Source organism: Taudactylus pleione, unplaced genomic scaffold (assembly GCF_031769625.1).
Source record: "Taudactylus pleione unplaced genomic scaffold, aTauple2 ptg000114l, whole genome shotgun sequence".
NCBI classification, from domain to species: domain Eukaryota; kingdom Metazoa; phylum Chordata; class Amphibia; order Anura; family Myobatrachidae; genus Taudactylus; species Taudactylus pleione.
Window position 1 is genome coordinate 26434712 of NW_028284516.1, and position 19290 is coordinate 26454001.

The following is a 19290-nucleotide window of genomic DNA, read 5'->3' on the forward strand; positions in this document are numbered from 1 at the left end:
TGTCTTCCTCAATTTAGGGGTATAACAGATGGAAGGCCTGGGCCTGCAAATCAATAACTTTTCTGGGGATCTACACTTTGAACATAAGAAATAGGGCCAAGGCGGATGGTACATTGCCGTCTAGTCACAGTTTTGCAATACTTTAGACTTGCCACTACGTATATTAGGTAAAGTTTCCCAGCTTGATTATGTAATACCGTGTACTGGTGCAGATGTCAGACCCCCTGGGAGCAGGGGGAGCCGCAGGCGGTGTCCGTGTACTGGCTCTTCTGATGCAGCCATCTGACAGTCAGCCAGTGGCACATACAGGGAACTTAAAGGCTGCAACCGCTTACTCTCCTGGCAGTTGAACTGTGGACTGGTAGCAGCAGGGACCCGGTCAAAGTTTGTAGAACCCCAGGAGATTGCAGACTATCTGGCCACCGGTGATAAAGGAGAAGGGAAGCAGAGGAACACCACTGTCGAGGGAGGCACCCGAGGACAGGGGAAAGTGTGGAACCGCCTCCCGGCTTCCTTGATTCGGCTGCCCTGATGCCTATTTCTGCCTCTAAGCCTACATTGACAAGGCTGAAGGAGTGAGTGATCCAGGAGTTATACACAGGATTAGGTGCTGAATCTGCTATCCGTATTGATTCTTCCCTGCAGGCTGCACTATCTATGTGGCAAGGAAGCTGTAAATACACTGCGGGGCTGCATCAGAAAGACAGGTTTTGTGGTGTCATTAGCAAGACCTGTCAGCACACGGAGAAGAAGGTCTGGTTAAAAGGTCACCAGGGAGACGCAGCCTCACACAAACTCCTAAGGGGCAGCGTAGTGAGAGAGATTCTCTAGCAGTGTAATATGTCAGACATTATAGCTTGTGTTCAAAAACAGCCTAAAATAACTTGGAAATGACTTTCCCTAAAGTAATAGCTTGTCTTCAAGTCCTCCTTGGAATTTAGGTTTGATCCTATTAAATGGAGAAACTAAGTACCCTAGGAACACTGAATAGTGTAACAGGACTGCCTTCCGAGAGTCTCTCCTATTAAGCATCCATTCAGCAATTGTATGCTAGTTTTCTATTGGGTAACCCCTCGTCCTTTCATCAGCAAACATCCTCAGTGATAATCAAGAGGAAACATCTCCCAGGAAATGAAATGCCTGCAGTCCTCACCCAGGTCACTTTCCTAACGATGCGGATAGTCAGAGATATGGGTATAACTTTCAATATTTAAAAATGGTTTTAGTTGTTGTAAGGATATGTCAAATGTCTAAGGTTTAGTAGAAATGAACAGTGTTTTAAAGAAACGAATAGCTCAGCAGGGGATGTAGTCGCTATCTCGGCTGTCAGGATGTTGGTGCTCAGAATGCCGGTGCTGGAATCCTAACACTAGTCAGAATCCCAGCTCCGGCATCCCGGCCATAAGTAGTGGGCGTAGGGTGAGGGTTAGTGGTTAGGTTTAGGCACTGGGGGAGGGTTAGGGTTAGGCAGTGGGGGGGGCGGTTAGGTTTAGGCTGCAGTGGGGGAGGTTAGGTTTAGGCAGCGGGGAGGGAGCGAGGGTTAGGATTATGACCGACAGGATGCCGGCGTCGGGATTCTGACCACCGGGATCCCAAGCTCCGAAATCCCGTACCCAACCCGCTTAGCAGAGAGTGACTGTTTCAAAGTACATTTAGCTACTTAGGATATAATATTTTGTTATTTGTAGAGATTCGTGTTCACCAAATGTTTTACTAATCTGAGTATAGTTCCCCTGAGCCAAACTGAACTCTGGTTACTTCTGATGATCAGTTTGACCCGGAGAAACATAGGGGTTAGAAATGAATTCGGTTGTATTACTTTGTGCCTGAACTAAACTCTTGCTATTGATCCGGTGCTACGAATTTACATTCCTGAGGAGTATAATGAGATACCTTATTATCCAGAAAGATTGTTATCTGTTGTGTTGGCTGAGTTGGGGTCCTTGCCTCTCTATCTGTAAATCTAAGGGAAAAGAAGCAACAGAAGAGCAGGCGAGAAGAGACCATCCCAAAGCATCAAGCTCTACTTACCTTCACCTCTTGTAAGTAGCTACAAGCACCTGACCACCTTGGCGCGGTGTCACAATTGGTTCAGTAATTTGGACTTAATATTAGTTAGACCTCTTAATGGCCACAGTGCTATATCGCAGCAATATAAATGACTGTGCAGATCATTTGGTTGTGCAAGTTTAGGTCTTGCTTGTCCTATTGGCTAGACATTCGCACCCTTATAACACTGGACACCATATTTAAAGCATTTTTCTACTCCTTATCCGCATTAACATCCATATGTACAGCAAAATGTTTTACCATATCTTTCATCATGGTTACTTGTCTCTAAGCATTGGTATGTGACTGACTATGATGTTTGCCCTAAATGTCACATTGCTACAGCCTCCTTCTTCCATTGCATATGGGAATGCCCAGGGATCATTTTTAGAGGCAAGTCCATCAGTATACCTCTAACAGTTTACTGAATTATGTGCAACTAATTCCTGAGTAAGCTTTGCTGGGCATATCGCCTCCTTCACTTCACATGACAAGTGAAGCCAGGACAGTTCCTGTAAATGTTTATACAGGATAGCCCTCCTACCCTATCCTTTTATAATGCCACATTCTTTTTCATCTTTCAAATGGATTTAGTGCATTACACTTTGTTTAAAGAAATAATTCTCGAATACTTTTTCCAGTTCTGAGAAAGTTTCATAGACTCAATGCCCCACCTGATAAAATCCTATATACACCTTTGTTTGAAAAGTACTTCTTGGTACTCAGATAGACTCGTCATGGATCATGCGCTACTGGATTGAGCCCCAGTCTAGGGTCAATGGGATTTTCCTCTTTGCTTGAGACTTTATTGGGTTACTACTCATACTGTACTTGAATGATGCCCTATGTTATGCTTGTAGATATTCCAGTGTCATGCCTTCCACATTTCCCTTGGACCTTCCTCCTGATAATGGGATCATCTTGGTTGCCTGGGTTCCTGATAGTTCCTAATTGCAGCTGAATTGTTCTCATAGATCATACAGAATTTACTGACTGTTGTATGCACATTGTGCTTCATTGGTCCCTCTGTATTTTGTTGATTTTGTATATTCTGCTCAATTTCCTGTTGTCAAGTTCTTCATTAAAAATGGTTTAATTAAAAAAAATCCTGAACAGAACCCATCATTATGAGTTTTTATATTACAGAACCATCAGAATTCAGGGACAAAAGGATGCCTATTGCAGCCAATGGGGCTCTGGCTAGTTAAATACAATTCTAGGTGGAAGTACAGCTTTAAAGTAGATAATTAATTGTATGTATACATCTGAGCCTTCACCTGCGGCTCGCAGCTCTTTCCTCCTATATTGCCTGATATGTTTGTTACAGCTTGTGACCCTTGTTTATCTAACATTAAAATGCTTTGATAAGTTATTACAGATCGGTTTAATTCATTGTATTGTTTTAACGTATTAATGTGATTAAGGGCAATGCATGGCCCTTTTGATGGTTAGAGAGCCATTCATGAGGCCCCTGAAGGTAATATGTTGCCCATCACTGCCTCAAACAGACCCATCACAGCCCAAGCATTTCCAAATGCGTTAGAAGGAAACTCTGGGAAGTCAACGGCTGGTAGCGATATAATCGAATTCCACCATTTGCACAACCTTTCTTTTTTAATTTTTTTTATAAACTTTTTGTTGACACAATTTGAGTCCATTTAATTAATGTTCTTACATTTGAGCCATGAACATAAAATCTGCAGATTCTAGGGAAGTAATTTCATTTCTATGTTGTTTACATATCTTGGGCTATTTAATGGCTGGAACCTAGTTAGTGGTTAGATGTTCACTCAGCCAAGAATACAGCACATGTGTGGGTATGTTATCTGGTATGTAGAAAGCCATAATAGAAAAGAAAAGTAAATTATGTATTGCATTTAAAACATGATGATCAAGACTTTCTCCTACAGGTACTACGAGGAGCTCTTCTAAACAGTCTTAAGTGGAGTGAGATGTAAAAAGCAGTGTGGGGAAAGACTGGAATCATTTTTAATTGTGATTTAGGGGGTAGATGTCTTAAACCTTTGAGAGAGATAAAGTACCAACCAATCAGCTTCTGTCACTTTACAGGCTGTACGCTTTGCACGCAGGCAGTTTTGCGTTTCCGTAATTGTAAATATGCAAATGCAGCAGGAGGTGTATGACACCCCCTGCTGCATTTGCGATCCCAGCACTGCGATAAAGGCACGGGGCACAGAAGGGGCGGCATTCGATTACGCAGGACTCATTCTGCACACTCGCATGTGCATTCAGCATTGCACTTGGGCACCCAAATGGTGGTTTGGGCACCCAAATGGCTGTTTGGACACCCTAACCACTCCATTAGGCGGGTTTAGCCGATTTGCATGTCTAAACCCGGTGCTTTCAGGCGTGGTAAATACTAAACTTGAATTGCTCCGTTGGGCGCATATTCGCATAGATGACCGACAGGGGGTGCACACAACATTTGAATCGCCCCCAAATGGTCCTTTACTAGTGGTCATGTTTCGCTTTTTTGTTGTAGTTTATTTAATCATTTATGTCCTGTTGGGACATGCAGGATTTTTAAAAGTGTAATGGATGATGGATATGGGACCTTTTATACAGAATTATACAGCACTATATTCTATGTCCATACTATGTAGCTATCAGTTGAGCAGGTATAGTGGAAATATGACTTCATGGATAACATTTATTAGCATGCCTACAGTCAATGAATCTGCAGATGGATAGATAGATAGATAGATATATAGATAGATAGATAGATAGATAGATAGATAGATAGATAGATACGTAGATAGACAGGGAGATAGATAAATATTTGTGTACATGTTTACTTGCAACTTTTTTGCCAAGATAATTGTGCTTCTTGGATGCAGGATGGGTCGAAGCTCTTGTTCTTCTTAAGATCCATAATTTAAATGGTTTCTTTTATGGAAAACACAGAATACAATGGAGCCCTAGTGTTGCTTGTATTTGTATTCAGAGATGAAGAAAACAAACCAACATATACAGGATAATCGCTTCATGGGTTACATATCTCGAGTAGGAAATCCATTACATGCTGTTCATTTCAAGGACCCAGCATATATTGTTTTCTTTTTTCCATTCATTGTTTATAAAATTCATCTCTTGTCATTTTTAGACCTTCCAAGAGCAGCAATCAGAATTTTAAGCAACATGACATTCCTTTTTGTGAGTTTGTCATACACAGCTGAGAGTGCCATTGTCACCGCTTTTATAACCTTCATTCCCAAGTTCATCGAGTCACAGTTTGGCATCCCAGCTTCCAGTGCCAGCATCTACACTGGTAAGACCATCACGTGTAATGGTAGATTTGAGTTACTGCAGGAAAAGGGTATTGTTCTTATAATGACTGCTTGGGGCAGATTCCACTAAAAAGCTGTAAAGAACATTACATGAAAAAGGTAAGTAAAAGTGTAAGTGTATCTGAAGATAATTACTGAACGTTGAATTAAACATCAACATATGAATATGCTTATAAAGTGGAAGGTAAGATGAATGTTCCAGGCACTCTAGGTGATTAGGTGACCTTATTTGATCAAGAAATATTCAGCTTTATTTGTTTTTATTTTATTTTTTTAATGCGTGATAGGTAAACAAGAAGGAGGTAAAAGAATCTGCTTCCTAGGAACTTTTACTTACTGGTTTCTATCAGTGACCTAGTGGCATAGAGTAGCAGGGCTGTCCTGTAGAGGAGTCATTGGCATGTAGGAAGCTACATTTGAAGGAGGCAGCAAGAAACAGTACAGGAGTGTAGCGTAAGGTTTACTAGGCATGATTGTTTTGTTACTGTGGGTAAGATGTTCAATAGGATGTATATAGTGTGTATGCTCAGTAGGCATAAAACCTTCTTTACATTAAACATATCACATATTATAGCATGTGCCTATTAGGTGACAGCTGTCTCCTTGTAGATACCTTCATTAGGAAGTAGTACAACTACTGTTCTGAATGGGTTCTGGACTATAGACAGTAAAATGGTCGACAATGTCTAGACACCAGATGTTAGACAGTCGAAAGGTCGACAGGGACAAAATTTCGACACACTAAAGGTCGACAGGTACAAATGGTCGATGGGGTCAAAAAGTCGACACAAAAAAATGGTTGTCACATTTTTTTTTTTTTTTTTTAGGGTTAAGCACTTACCGGAGGGTTAGGTGTTTACCCCAATGGTTAGGCACTTACCCCGACGGTTAGGGTTAGGTACCAAGAGGGAGGGTTAGTATTAGGCACTTAACGGAGGATTAGGATTAGACACTAGAAGGGACGGTTAGGGTCAGGCACCTACCCACGACGGTTAGGGTTAGGCACCAGGAGGGTTGGTTAGGGTTAGGCACCTAGGGGAGGGTTAGGGCGAAGATTAGGGCTAAAAATAAATAAATTATGTGTCGACCTTTTGACACTGTCGACCATTTGTACCTGTCAACATTCTTACATGTTGACATTTAGTGTGTCGACCTTTTGTCCATGTCGACCTTTTGTCCCTGTCGACCTTTTGACTGTCTAACATCTGGTGTCTATCTAGACACTGTCAACCTTTTTACTGTCTATCTGTTAATCCATACTTGTTTTGAACACACTGCTGTTATACTGGCACCTATTGTCCAAGCTGTGCCAGGTAGAGCCGCTGTGCCAGGTAGAGCCCCAGTGCCGGAGTTTGAAACCTGTTCTTTCTTGGAGGTCTAGGGATTCTCCTCCTGCAGAGCCCATCCTGTGTATCTCCCTGTTGTGTAGTGTGCCCAGCCCTGCCTATTATAGCCTGGTGCTGGTTGCTGCTTTTGCAGGTGTACCCCACCTCACTTTGGGGTCTATTTACTAAGCAGTGTTAGGAGAGAGAGTGAAAAGTGATAAGGTACCAGCCAATCAGCTCCCAACTGTCATTTTTCAAACACAGCCTGTGAGATGGCAGTTAGGAGCTGATTGGCTGGTACCTTATCACTTTTCACTCTGTCTCCTAACACTGCTTAGTAAATAGACCCCTTTATCTCTAACTGATCCTGGCTATGGTATAATTCAGATGGTTTGCAAAAATGTAATAAATGAATTAATAACATGAGATACTAAAGTACAACATTTGGTTAAGGCTTCATCCATAACGCTTAACTTGACCCCTAATCTGGCAGCACTAGATGCAGATATAACATTTTGGCTTCTCACGTTTCACAAGGTTTCCAGGTTGGACCATCAGTGCACAGTGTTTTTCTTTATCTTAGGAGCGCACAAGCTCCTAATTACTATTATTTTTTGTTGTTGATCTGTAAGGTGACACAGTGGTCTACAGTGACTGAAGTTGGGAAAACAGAGCACGCATAAAACAGGGACATACAAAGTAGAGCAAACAGCTGCAGACCTGAAAACCAAGGGTAGGGAGGGCCCTGCTCATGAGAGAGTTTATAGTCTAGTGGGATAAAGGCAGAGTTTAGGCTTGAGGAGTGAGTAGTGATAGTGACAGTAGCAAGGCTGTACCATTGTTAGTATAGGCGGGTCTAAAAGGTAAGCTCTGATAATGAAATGGATATTCAGAGAGCTTTTAAAAATTGAATGCTGTGGGAGTATGGCAGGAAACAGGGATGCCAAATGGGGGTGGGGGGTTACAAAGTGTTCCAAGATAGTGCGGCAACTCCTCCTTTCTGTGGCATGACCACGCCCCCACATATTTGGCTACCCTTGCATTGTACCCTACAGTGACACACATGCATTCAGTCCTATAGTGACACGTGCATTCAGCCCTATAGTGATACGTGCACTCAACCCCACAGTGACACACATGCATTATTTCCACAGCGAGACACATGCATTATTTCCACAGTGAGACACTTGCATTCAGTCATTTATTTTATTTAGTACCAGTTATTTATATAGCGCACACATATTCCACAGCGTTTTACAGAGAATATTTGGCCAGTCACAGCAGTCCCTGCCCCAGTGAAGCTTACAATCTATATTCCCTACCACATGCTCACACACATACCCACTAGGGTTAATTTGTGTAACCTACCAGTATATTTATGGAGTGTGGGAGGAAACCGGAGTACCCGGAGGAAACCCACGCAAGCACAGGAAGAATATACAAACTCCACACAGTTAGGGCCATGGTGGGAATCAAACCCAGAACCTCAGCGCTGTGAGGCATTAATGCTAACCATTACACCGTCTGTGCTGCCTGTGCCCCAGTTACACATGTGCCCCACAGTGACATACGTGCTCTCAGCCCCACAGTGAGACATGTGCAATCAGCCCCACAGAGAGCACGCTTTTAAAAATTTCGTGCATCATTGCCACAGTGGGACACGTGCATTCAATCCCACAGTAACACACGAGCACTCAGCCCTCACAGTTACACATGCATTATGCTTCACAGTTACACATGTGCATTTAGCCCGACAATGACACGTGCATTATGCCCCACGATTACACACGTGCATTCAGCGCTGGATTAAGGTCTGTGGGGGCCCCTATTAAATGTGATGAACTGGGGGTATGCACAATGGGGACCCCAGTAGTGTCAGTGCCCACTGTGGTATTGCCCCGTATGCAGAGCCCACAGTAGTGGTGCCCTTTGTGCAGTGCATCCAGTAGTAGTGCCCCCAGGAGTCTTGTCCCTTATGCAATGCCCCCAGTAGTAGTGTCCCCAATAGTAATGCCCCCTGTATAAATGCCCTCAGTTGTAATACCCCTGTAGTTGTGCCCCCAGTAGTCATGCCCCCTGTGGTAGTGGCACCAGTAGTAATGCCCCCTGTAGTAGTATCCTCTGTATAAATGCCCCTGTATTAGTGCCCCTAATAGTAATGCTCCCTCTGTACTAGTGCCCCAGTAGTAATGCCCTACCTTCAAGTAGTCCCCAATAGTAATTCCCCCAGAAATCGTGCCGCCAATAGTAATGCCCCTAGTTGTAATGCCCCCTGTAGTACTGCCGAGTAATGCCCCCCCCCGAGTAATGCCCCCTGTAATAATGCCCCCTCGAGCAATGACCTCAGTGGAAAAGCTGCTTGCGCTAAAAAGAAAAAAAGTCATACTTACCTTACGCCCTGCTCCCGCTGCCTTCTGGTCCGCCCGGCTGCTCCTCTGCACTATGGGAGAGACGTCATGACGTCTCACCCATAGTGCACTGCCTGAGCCGGAAGCCGGAGCTCACGAGTGAGCTCCAGCCTCTGGCTCTGGCTGCCGCTGCGGGGAGGGAGCCGGGCGCCCGCTGGTTACAATCTCAGCGGGCGCCTGGCCAATGGTGCCTCCCTGCGGCGCTGGGGATAGGTGTCCGGAGGAGACCGAACTGGTTCCGTCTCCTCCGATTCACTTTAACCCCGATGGCTGGGTGTGGGGGCACTTCAGGTGTGGGGGCCCAGGGACAATCGCCCCTGTCGCCCCCCCTTTAATCCGGCCCTGCGTGCATTATGCCCTACGATTGCACACGTACCTTCAACCCCACAGTGAGACACTTGCATTCATCCCCATAGTGACATGTGTGCATTCGGACCCACTGTAATGCATATAATTCACAAGTTTGCTATATATCTTTTGTCAGAACAATTTAGTAAAAGTTAGATAATGATGGCAGCAGAGCAATAGACATGTGGCTGTTTGCGTCGGTTTATTCCTTTAGTAAACAGATTATCCAGCTTTGATTATCCTATAGATGCATATACTGGTCACTTCTCCCTGATGGAAAAATGCAAACACAGACAACTTCATTTGGAGCAGTAATCACAGATGAATGCAGTGCAGTAATCTCACACAGGGCTGTGGTTATACATTAGCTGATCTGTAGCACTGCCATAAGTGTTGTGATCGTACAACAGCATGTTATATTGTATTTCAGAATGTTAAATAGCAGGGACTTATGTTAGTATTTTTACATTTTCATAGAGCTTGAAAATAAAATATAGTGATCTATTATAGTAAGAAAGCTAAACCACACTAGCATGTTCATATGTGTCAATGCCTCTGCATTGCAGAACTAAATTATACCTGAAATGATTGGATAGTCTGCAGTCTCTCCATTCCCTTTCCTGGCAGATCTTTAAATAGCTGCTTAGGATGATGGGGCATCTATCTTGCATCGCTTTGGCATTTGTGAGGACTTTTGGGGCTGAGTGGCTGTTTTAGAGGCTGCTCAAGTGCCAATACAGGATTTCTGGAGGGTAGTATCCATCCACGCAACCAGAGTGGGCATGACCATAATGCAAATGATGTTGCTATAAGCCAGGCTACTCTATGACCTCTCCCCGTCCACATCAAATGTACAAGTTGTATCTCCCAGAAACTCTTGATGATTTGATCACCTAGTGTAATAAGATTGATCTGTGTTTCATATTGAGGAACTAAAGGCCACTTGACTTAGGGCACTAATAAACTTGCATGCCTAGCTAGAGTCTGTAATGATAGGTGTTTCTTTCTCTGCCTCTGCCTTCCTGGCTTTAGGAGTAGCAGGAAACTTTTTAATACACATTCAAAGGGGTATATTTACTAAAGTGTGGGTTTTTAGAAGTGGAGATGTTGCCCATAGCAACCAATCAGATTCTACTTAACATTTATTTAGCACCTTCTAGAAGATAATAGCTAGAATGTGATTGGTTGTTATGGGCAACAGCTCAACTTGGAATTCACAATGTGGAGAATCATTTAACTGTAAGTGCAATTTGATGGAAGACCAATTACCACAGGCTCTATTTATTTTGGAACTATTAGTGTTCATCATAATTAGTTAATGCCACAATCTGGCTTCTGATGTTCCCTCCTGTCTGGACACATACTTTTCTTGCTGTCTGTTTGCTTTGCATCCTGCTTGGAGTATATTCCCATTTTCTGGGTGTGATATGATATGTCGACAGTCATATGTCAACATGAGAATGCCGACATGTTCACAGTGTCAGCATTGACCATGTTGACATTCATCATGTAGACACTGATGAAATGTTGACATATTGACATATTGTGCCAGTTGGGCCAGCGTTCACTTACCTGCTCCTGGCGGCAGTGACGTCTCCTGCGGCCGGAGTTTGTCAGTTCCGGGGGAGTCATCTGATGCTCCAGCATTCCGTATAATCCTTACCCCTAACCCTCCCTGTAGTGACATTTCACTTGTCGACATTCCGTGAATATTGACTGCCAGCATTTTTTAACAATGTCGACATCATAGCATTGTGAATGTCGACCTAATGACTACATCCCCATTTTCTTTGCCTGTGGCATTTATGGAAATCCTTCCCACTCTACCCACTAAATGATGTGTCTTTCTAAGTACAGTCCTGAGACTCTGCCACCCTATTGCCTCTATAATGGTACCATCTTGTCTGGTACTCCCATCTGAAGGGCTAAGTATATGCTTTATCTATTCCTGAAACTAAAATTTAATATATTAAAAAAATCTTCAACATCAGAAAATCCACCTCTCCTACCTGCTTCTTTTTTATTAAGTATATAGATCACACCCTGCATAGATCCTAAAAATAATTACCATCAAAATCCATAATAATATTGTATTTTCTCTTCTGACAGTGATCTATATACAAAATAAGAAAAGTATCTTTCTTAAACAGTCCCAGATTTAATTTCTGAGATTTATTCAGTCCACCACTGGACATCAGATGCCTTCTGTATCCTTAGATAGTCTATAGGTCTGAAATTCACTCAGAGATTTCTCCCATAACTGCTGTCATCAAGAAAGGAGCTAACTCCAGCAAGTGGCCTACCAAAGGGCAGTTCTACGTTCCTCTTAATAAGGGATTTTTTATTTACTTCTACAGCATCCAAGTCCTTTGGAATCTTTCTTTATAAAGGTTAATGCATCCTTCTTTGGAGTAGAGAGATTATATTTGTGCAATAAAAATGGAAAGAGTCATCTTTGCAAATTCTGCAAGAATTTTTTGTCTATAAGATTAAAATGACTCCCATCGAAGATCGGGAACTTCTGTATGTACATTCCATAATGTACTAGAAGGAGCTCTCTTCCCTACAGTACACTTTATGGTGATCACAAGACGCAACAATACCTCCAAGGCATAACATCTGAACCAGCGATAAGCATGCTTAACTTGGTTTAGTTTCTTGCTGGCTTTCAACCTGGTTGCAAAAAATTAATAAGCAGATGGCCTTTCTCTCTTGTCAAATTGTAATGACTCTTCTACATCCAGATGTGTCCTCATACACTGTTGCTCAAGTCGTCCCTCTTGGCACGGTCAAGTCCCCTGTGACGATGCGTGCCCGAGCGTCTTTTTTGTGTCTTTTTCAGCTTCAATTGCATCTTAGTCGCAATTTGAAACAACTAGGACGCACCGGGAGACTACACTGATTAATGTGATATGCAACACTGTGTGCAACGAGTCTGAATCTGTATATGAAGTGCTACGATGCTGCGGCCGCAGCTTTTTTCCACACCAAGTTCCGTTGTGCATCATTAACAGACTAAGTTACACACAGATATACAAGTGTCTATATAGCCTAATGTACATTTTCAGCTTAAATACAAACTATCATGAACTTCTAATATTTTGAGTATAAGCAGAAATATTATGTAGATTCGTGGTAATGAAATGATGGGAGTGGTGGTGAGGAGAGAGGTTTTTCTCTTTTATAATTAGACAGATTAATGGTTTAGTACTACAAAAAGTATTCACGCCTTCAGCACTTTTCACATTTTATTTTCTTGCATCATGGAACCTGAGGAGATGTTTTCCGCTACTCAACCACTGATTATTCCTCCCTGTAGCGTTTTCCAATCACTCTTGTAGAACCCCTTTAGCAATTGACCTTCACAGTGGCATTACCCCGTTAAATCCCACAGGGCGGAAGCCTGGAAGGTCACCGGCCGCTACCTGCAGGGAGACCTCCTGGAGTGCTACGCGGCAGAGGAGAGCAACGCAAAAGAAGTCCCAGCCCTCCACCCGACGGTCTCACGATAAGGTATGCGCTTACGGGTCAGGAGGGGGGAGCGAGAGAGGCGGCAGTGCAGCACAGAGTGCACTGCCGTCCTGCTACGTTGCTGCCCACAGACATTAGCCCCCCCCGTTGCATTACCCCTCTCCTACCCCACGCCAGTGGGCATTAATACTTATGTGGCATCACCCCCTCCTTAGTGTCCGTAGATGCCCCTATTTGCCCCCCCTCCCCTTCCATATCAGTAGAGCGCATGGCATGCAGCTCAGGGAGGACCAATCAGTTTCCTCTGAGCAGGAAGTAGCACTCAGAGGGGCTGATGATCATCCATCAACCCGCTTTGAGTGCACTGCAGAGATCGGCAATTTCAGTGTATATGAACGACCATCATCTACAGATATATCTGCAGATCACTCAGTCTGCAGATACATCTGTTCATTGTGTACCCAGCATTACTCAACACTGCGACAATCAAATGATCTGTGACTTTTTACGCAGGTTCTTGGATTTGCAAAGCTGCAGGTGTGCATCTCATTACATCTCCCAGCGGCTGCAGCATTTGCATATTTTTGCATAGCAGCTGCGTAAACAGACGCAGCAGGGGCAGCATTAGCTTACAACTCTGAATCAGGCCATTTATTTGGTACAAGCCTAACACTGTGCATTATTCCAAGAATATTGCATATGGCCATAAAAAACTCATAAATCCATTGGAAATACAGTAGTATCACAGGGGTGAATGTAGATGTCAATTGATTGCAATTTAAAATCCCAACAACAATGATGGAATAGAGCCTTTGATGTCAATAACACACTGAGCTGGCAGCCTTGGACTTGTTGATAAAACATAGTTGTTACCTGCTCTCATACTGTTGTGAAGTTGCGTGGTGCAGCTGTGTGCGAGAAATACAGGGAGCCACAAAGAGAGGTCAGCGGTAGTAATGGGAAAGGTCCTTATTCCCTCATGGGGGAGGACAATAGCTGTAGGTCACAGACTGCTGGCACTAGATGGATGTCAGCAGTATCGCTCCATAGAAAGCAGTCTGATGGTATACATCCGTGCATCCGAATGTCAAGCACCGTGATGCCCACTTTCAGCGTCCGTAGATACTAAAATACAACTCGGTGCATCTTTAGATATTTGTCTGGATATGGCTTCCAATGTGAATGATTTTGTGTCGAATGCAAACACTCCATAAGACGCAACATCTCTATCTGTCTGTTTAGTAGTCACAGCCCAGGAACACCTCATAAATTTCTGCTGTCATGCATTTAACTTTGTCCTGCGACTGAATACGAAGAAAATCAGGATGCATGTGCTGTGCGACTCTGACGCATGCAGACAAAAAACATCACTGCGCTGCATCTGACATCTCCACTGCACCTGATTCTCAATCCCCTGTATATTTAATTTAGTAAATGTCCTTTTTCCTTTGTCTTCATGCTTATTAGACAGTGCTCTCAGGGCCTGATTCAGACCCGCTCGCGAGCGCTGAGCGCTCGCAAGCGGGTCGATGTTGGCCAAGTGCGCATGTGCACGACGGAGGCGGCTCCGTCGTGCGCATGCGCGAGACCCGAATAACGACGGCCTAGCCAAGCTTTTGGCTCTGATAGAGCCAAAAGCACTCCAGGGCTTGCGGCAGACGAGACCCTACCGCAAGGGTCTCGTCGCAAGCCCGATGGTCACGATGGTCTTGACCGTCGCGGCCAGGAGCCCGCTGTTAAATTCAAAGGGACGGCCCTGATTCAGAGCGAGCGCTCTGTCAGAGCGTCCGGCTCTGAATCAGGGCCTCAGTTTACAGTGTACAGTATATTTCATTCTGCATTTTAATTGAATTGGTTCTTACACACTCACATACAGTACCTCCTGCGCTGCTGGTGTGGTTGTTCTCTTTTCCAGGTGTTTTACAGGCAGCTTTGCTGTATTTGCTAATGGCATTGTTGTGTGTATGCTTCATCATTAATTTAAATCCTTTTTCATTTTCCATTTACTCATATCAGCGGCTATCGAGTTTCTCTGGTTTTGTGGTTCCAGAAGAACATTGCCCCTACTGTGAAGAAAGGTGGATGGCCTAAGTTGCAGTGAGATGCTTTTCTGCTATAGGGACTGGAACACTAGTCCAAATAGGGAAACATAGCACTTGGCATAAGTTTAAGATCCAGCAGTACAGTGGCCCACAGTACACAGTAAAAACCACACTGGTAGTGGCTCAAAACTGTAAAATATAAGTGTGTTGGAGCAGGGCCTTAGTGAGGGGTATGTGACTGGTGTGGCTATCCAGGGTTTGAGCCCAAGAAAATGGCACAGTTGCCACCCTGTTCTACCTTGCAGGATGTCTGGAGAAGCACACCACTGCCCAATTGCATCCTTCCTGTCCTCTACTGTTCCTCCAGCGCCCTGCTACGGCACTGTCCTGAAGTGGCCTGGACATCAATCCCATTGAGAATCTGTGGAATGATTCCAAAAATGAATGTTCACCGAATGTCCCATCCAAGAGGTGAAAATTACAATTTCCAGATTTGTAAAGTTGGTAGAGACTTCACTAAATCATACCTCACAACATTGACTTAATTCAGTATTGGGTGCACACAGGGGGGGTTGTAGATGGCATCCAGACGGTCAAGAAGTCAGCGGTCAGTATCCCCACATCCTAACAGCAGTCTGACTGCCGGCTCCAGAATCCCGACGGTGAGTAATATAAGCTGCGGGTGGGGAGGGTTTGGGTTAGGCTGCTGGGGCTGGTGGGGGGGGAGGGTTGGGCTGGGGAGTGTTGTGCTGTGGAAGGGGAGGGTTAGGGTTTGGCTGTGGAAGGGGAGAGTTAGGGTTAGGCTGTGGAAGGGGAGGGTTAGGGTTAGGCTGCTGGGGCAGGGGTGGGCAGGGTTAGGCTGTGGAAGGGGGGGGTTAGGCTGCGAGGCTGGAGGGTTAGGGTTAGGCTGCAGGTAGGGAGGGTGAAGGTTAGGCTGGAGGGTTAGGCTGCAGGACAAGAGGGTTAGGGTTAGGCTGTGGGATGGGAGGGTTAGGGTTAGGCTATGGGATGGGAGGGTTAGGGTTAGGCTGCAGGACGGGAGGGTTAGGCTGGAGGACTGGAGGGTTAGGGTTGGGCTGCGGGACGAGACAGTTAGGGTTAGACTGTGGGACGGGTTAGGGTTAGGCTGTGGGATGGGAGGGTTAAGGTTAGGCTGTGGGATGGGTTAGGGTTAGGCTGTGGGAGGGGAGCATTAGGGTTAGGCTGTGGGATGGGAGGGTTAGGGGGAGGGTAAGGGTTACTTACAAAATTTTGTCGGGATTCTGCTATCGGTATTCTGACCACCGACATCTTGACAGTCGGGATTCCGTGCCCAACCCCAAAGGGGGTACGTGGTTACCTATATGTGCATTTAAAAGCAGATGTGTAAGAACCAGATGGAATTTTGCATTATTTCATCTTTGCTCTGGATTGAGAGTGTGATAAAGTTAATAACTGGGACATGACACCAATATCCTTGCACCTCTATTTTATTTTGGCTGCCACTGACCTCTGAGTGACTGCATGCAGTCTATGATAAATCACTTAATGCATTACATATAATATGCAATCTGGGATAACTGCTGTAGCTGCATATGCTATGGCCATACTTTTATCTGCTCCAATATCCTAATCATTAATATTTTACGTATGACAAAAGTAGGATAGTGCACTAGAAGTGTAAATTATTAAATAACGGAGCTTGTTATTTGTTTGCTGTTGGTAATAATGTAACAATAGTTTTATTGTTCCGTACAAGTCAGAGAGTTATGGTAAATCAATGATTTTTATTTTACTTTGTGGTTTCTGTGCCAAGGAAGACTGTAAGCTCCTTAATGCAGTGCTTTAAAAGACTAATGCACAATGAAAGCTTTTAGCTGATTTAATATTAAAGCTATAAATAAACTGAGACATTTCTAGAAAGTAGATATTGAGTAGAATGAAGCACTAAATAATCTATAGTTTGTTAACGTGTATTGTTTTTGGCAAAATGTGACTTTTATGAGTTCATGTAATTATATTAACAGAAGCAAAGACTGGGCTGCCCAGTGATTTTGTCTCCTTTAGATGAGAAAGATTTGTCCTTGAAAAATATCTCTGCATAATCCAAGTGTATTATCATGTCCTAGTGTAGTGGGTGTTCTATTTATAAATGAAGTATGTCTGGGAGACCGGTAGTTACATAACTTGTGTACTCTATCAGGAGCTCGTTGTTGCACAGCATTGCCATGAGAGGGTCATATACAGCTGACCTCAGTTTGTCAGATATTGCTTCAGATTGAAAATTATACTGAAAAATTACTTATTCTAAAGTAGATATATGAACGTCAAGCTAGCCACACATGGATTGGCCCTAAGCACTGAACGACACAGTCATTTTCAAATTTATACACAGATGTGGCTTGCAAAGTTGGACAGATATGGCTATTTGTTAATGGTATTGATAGGTGACTGCATAGACAAGTTAAATGCAATCATCTGCTCACCACATTTTTGGGGGGTATTCCTAAAAGCTACCTGCTACATTTCATTTGCAGCATTATCAGGCATAGTGATCATTTTGGGGAGCCATAATGCTATTGCTCCAACTTGGCGATATCTGCACATGTATTATCATTCTTTTGGCCAGTGTTTGTCTATTAAAGACTAATATGTTCTCTGTTCATTTGTTTCTATGCCTAAATTACCTTGTGCACCATACTCATGCTGATAGAAGTAAATCAACAAGCAATGTAAGTCCTCAGGCTGTACTGTACAGAATGACTTCTACCTAAGTTTTTGCAGACAACTCCAGAAAAATAACATAACATAAAAACAAATCCTTATTACCTATTAATAGTACCATGTTGTTAATATGAAGCAATGTTTTTAATCACATTACATTTTTAGCAATTCTGATTGTTGAAAAGAAATAATTTTAACAGTCTTTAATCCTCATAAACTGTTTTCCACCTTTTTAATTCTAGTCCAGAGGTTCCCAAACGCAGTCGTCAAAGCCCCCCAACAATTCAGGTTGACTGAGGTACTAATTAAGTCACGTGTGGTCAAGCATGGATATCCTTAAAACCGGAACAGTTAGGATGTCTTGAGGACCGAGTTTGGGAACCTATGTCCTAGGCCTAACAGAATCTGAAAGTGGATCTGAAACAATGTCCTTTTTTACTTTTTTTTGTGTTACAACATACAGATGTGTCCTTACACTTCTTTGTTGCAGTAGTGTCAGAAAGTCCCTCTCAGTGCACTATGTCCCTTGAGACTCTGCTCGTGCTAGGTATCTTTTTGCATCTTTTTCTGCCAAAAATGCATCTAAGTTGCTAGCTCCAATGATAGACTACCTGTGTACCAATTCTGGCCAAACATTCCCTGATTACTCTATCTGACAGCTCCAAACATTCTCTGCCTGCTTTGTGTCCCAAACCCCTAGAACTATCCATGATCTTACCTGACCCTCTTGACTCAGTTTTGCCGCTTTGTGCAACAGACCTCTAGAACTGGTCTTTACTGGTCTTTGAGCACATTTTGAGCCTGACCCTTTTACTACTGTAGCCATTCACCTATACGTGTATTGTAACTAGGAACTGTTTTTTTTACTATGCATATTGTCTGCTCCACAACCAACCCTAGTATTCTAATCCCCTTGCTCTGCTGCATTTCTGTTGTCTGGGCTGCTTACTTCCTACTATAACATAAGTTCTAAGCTCCTGCCATTCGGGTCCTTCATGGAACTAACTAAGGTAATGAAACTACCATACTAAAATTACAATACAGCATTAGTTCTGTGGAGTATTGGCTTATCTATAATGGGTGCAGGTTGTGCGGAGGACACGGGCCCCTGGGTTCAGGGGGGGCCCACATCGCACACCCTGTACCAATTTCCACCTGGATATTGGCACTGCAGCCATTTGAGAGAGATGTCTCTGGGAACAGGGAGCAGGCACCATGTTCCTGGAGACCTGCGAATGTGCAGTAGACACTGGCACAAAGCCAGAGTCTACTGCGCTGCTGGAGACAAGGGGGCCTGCACGGAGGCTGCACATGGGCCGCCTCCTCTCTTTAACCGCTCCTGCTCTGGAGAACAGATAAAGTTGGGTTGACAGTGAGCTCTCTACTCTGGCAGTCAGACTCACTTTCGGTTTTGAGCTGGCAGTCTATTCTATGGTTATGCTTCTTCTGTCCATATCTCTCCAGAACAGCTCTACTGGAAAGCAGACATAGAGAGAGCATAGAACATAAACTGAAGGCTCGTTTAAAAGGTCACTCCTAAGCAAACAGGGTCATGGGAGAACCCACATTTTTCACTAGCTACATAGTAATAGTCCCCCATCAATTCTTAACCAAAGCCCTATGCATAAACTACTAA

General features: G+C 43.8%; 1 protein-coding gene across 1 annotated transcript in view; it reads left to right on the plus strand.

The window, feature by feature from the left end:
• The window catches only part of SLCO5A1 (solute carrier organic anion transporter family member 5A1), a 108554-nt gene that overhangs the window by 59271 nt on the left and 29993 nt on the right, over positions 1 to 19290 (plus strand). Inside the window, exon 5 of the mRNA XM_088471581.1 lies at positions 5174 to 5338. Within this exon, the coding sequence (XP_088327707.1) occupies positions 5174 to 5338 (165 nt within the window). The remainder of the gene's footprint in view (positions 1 to 5173; positions 5339 to 19290) is intronic.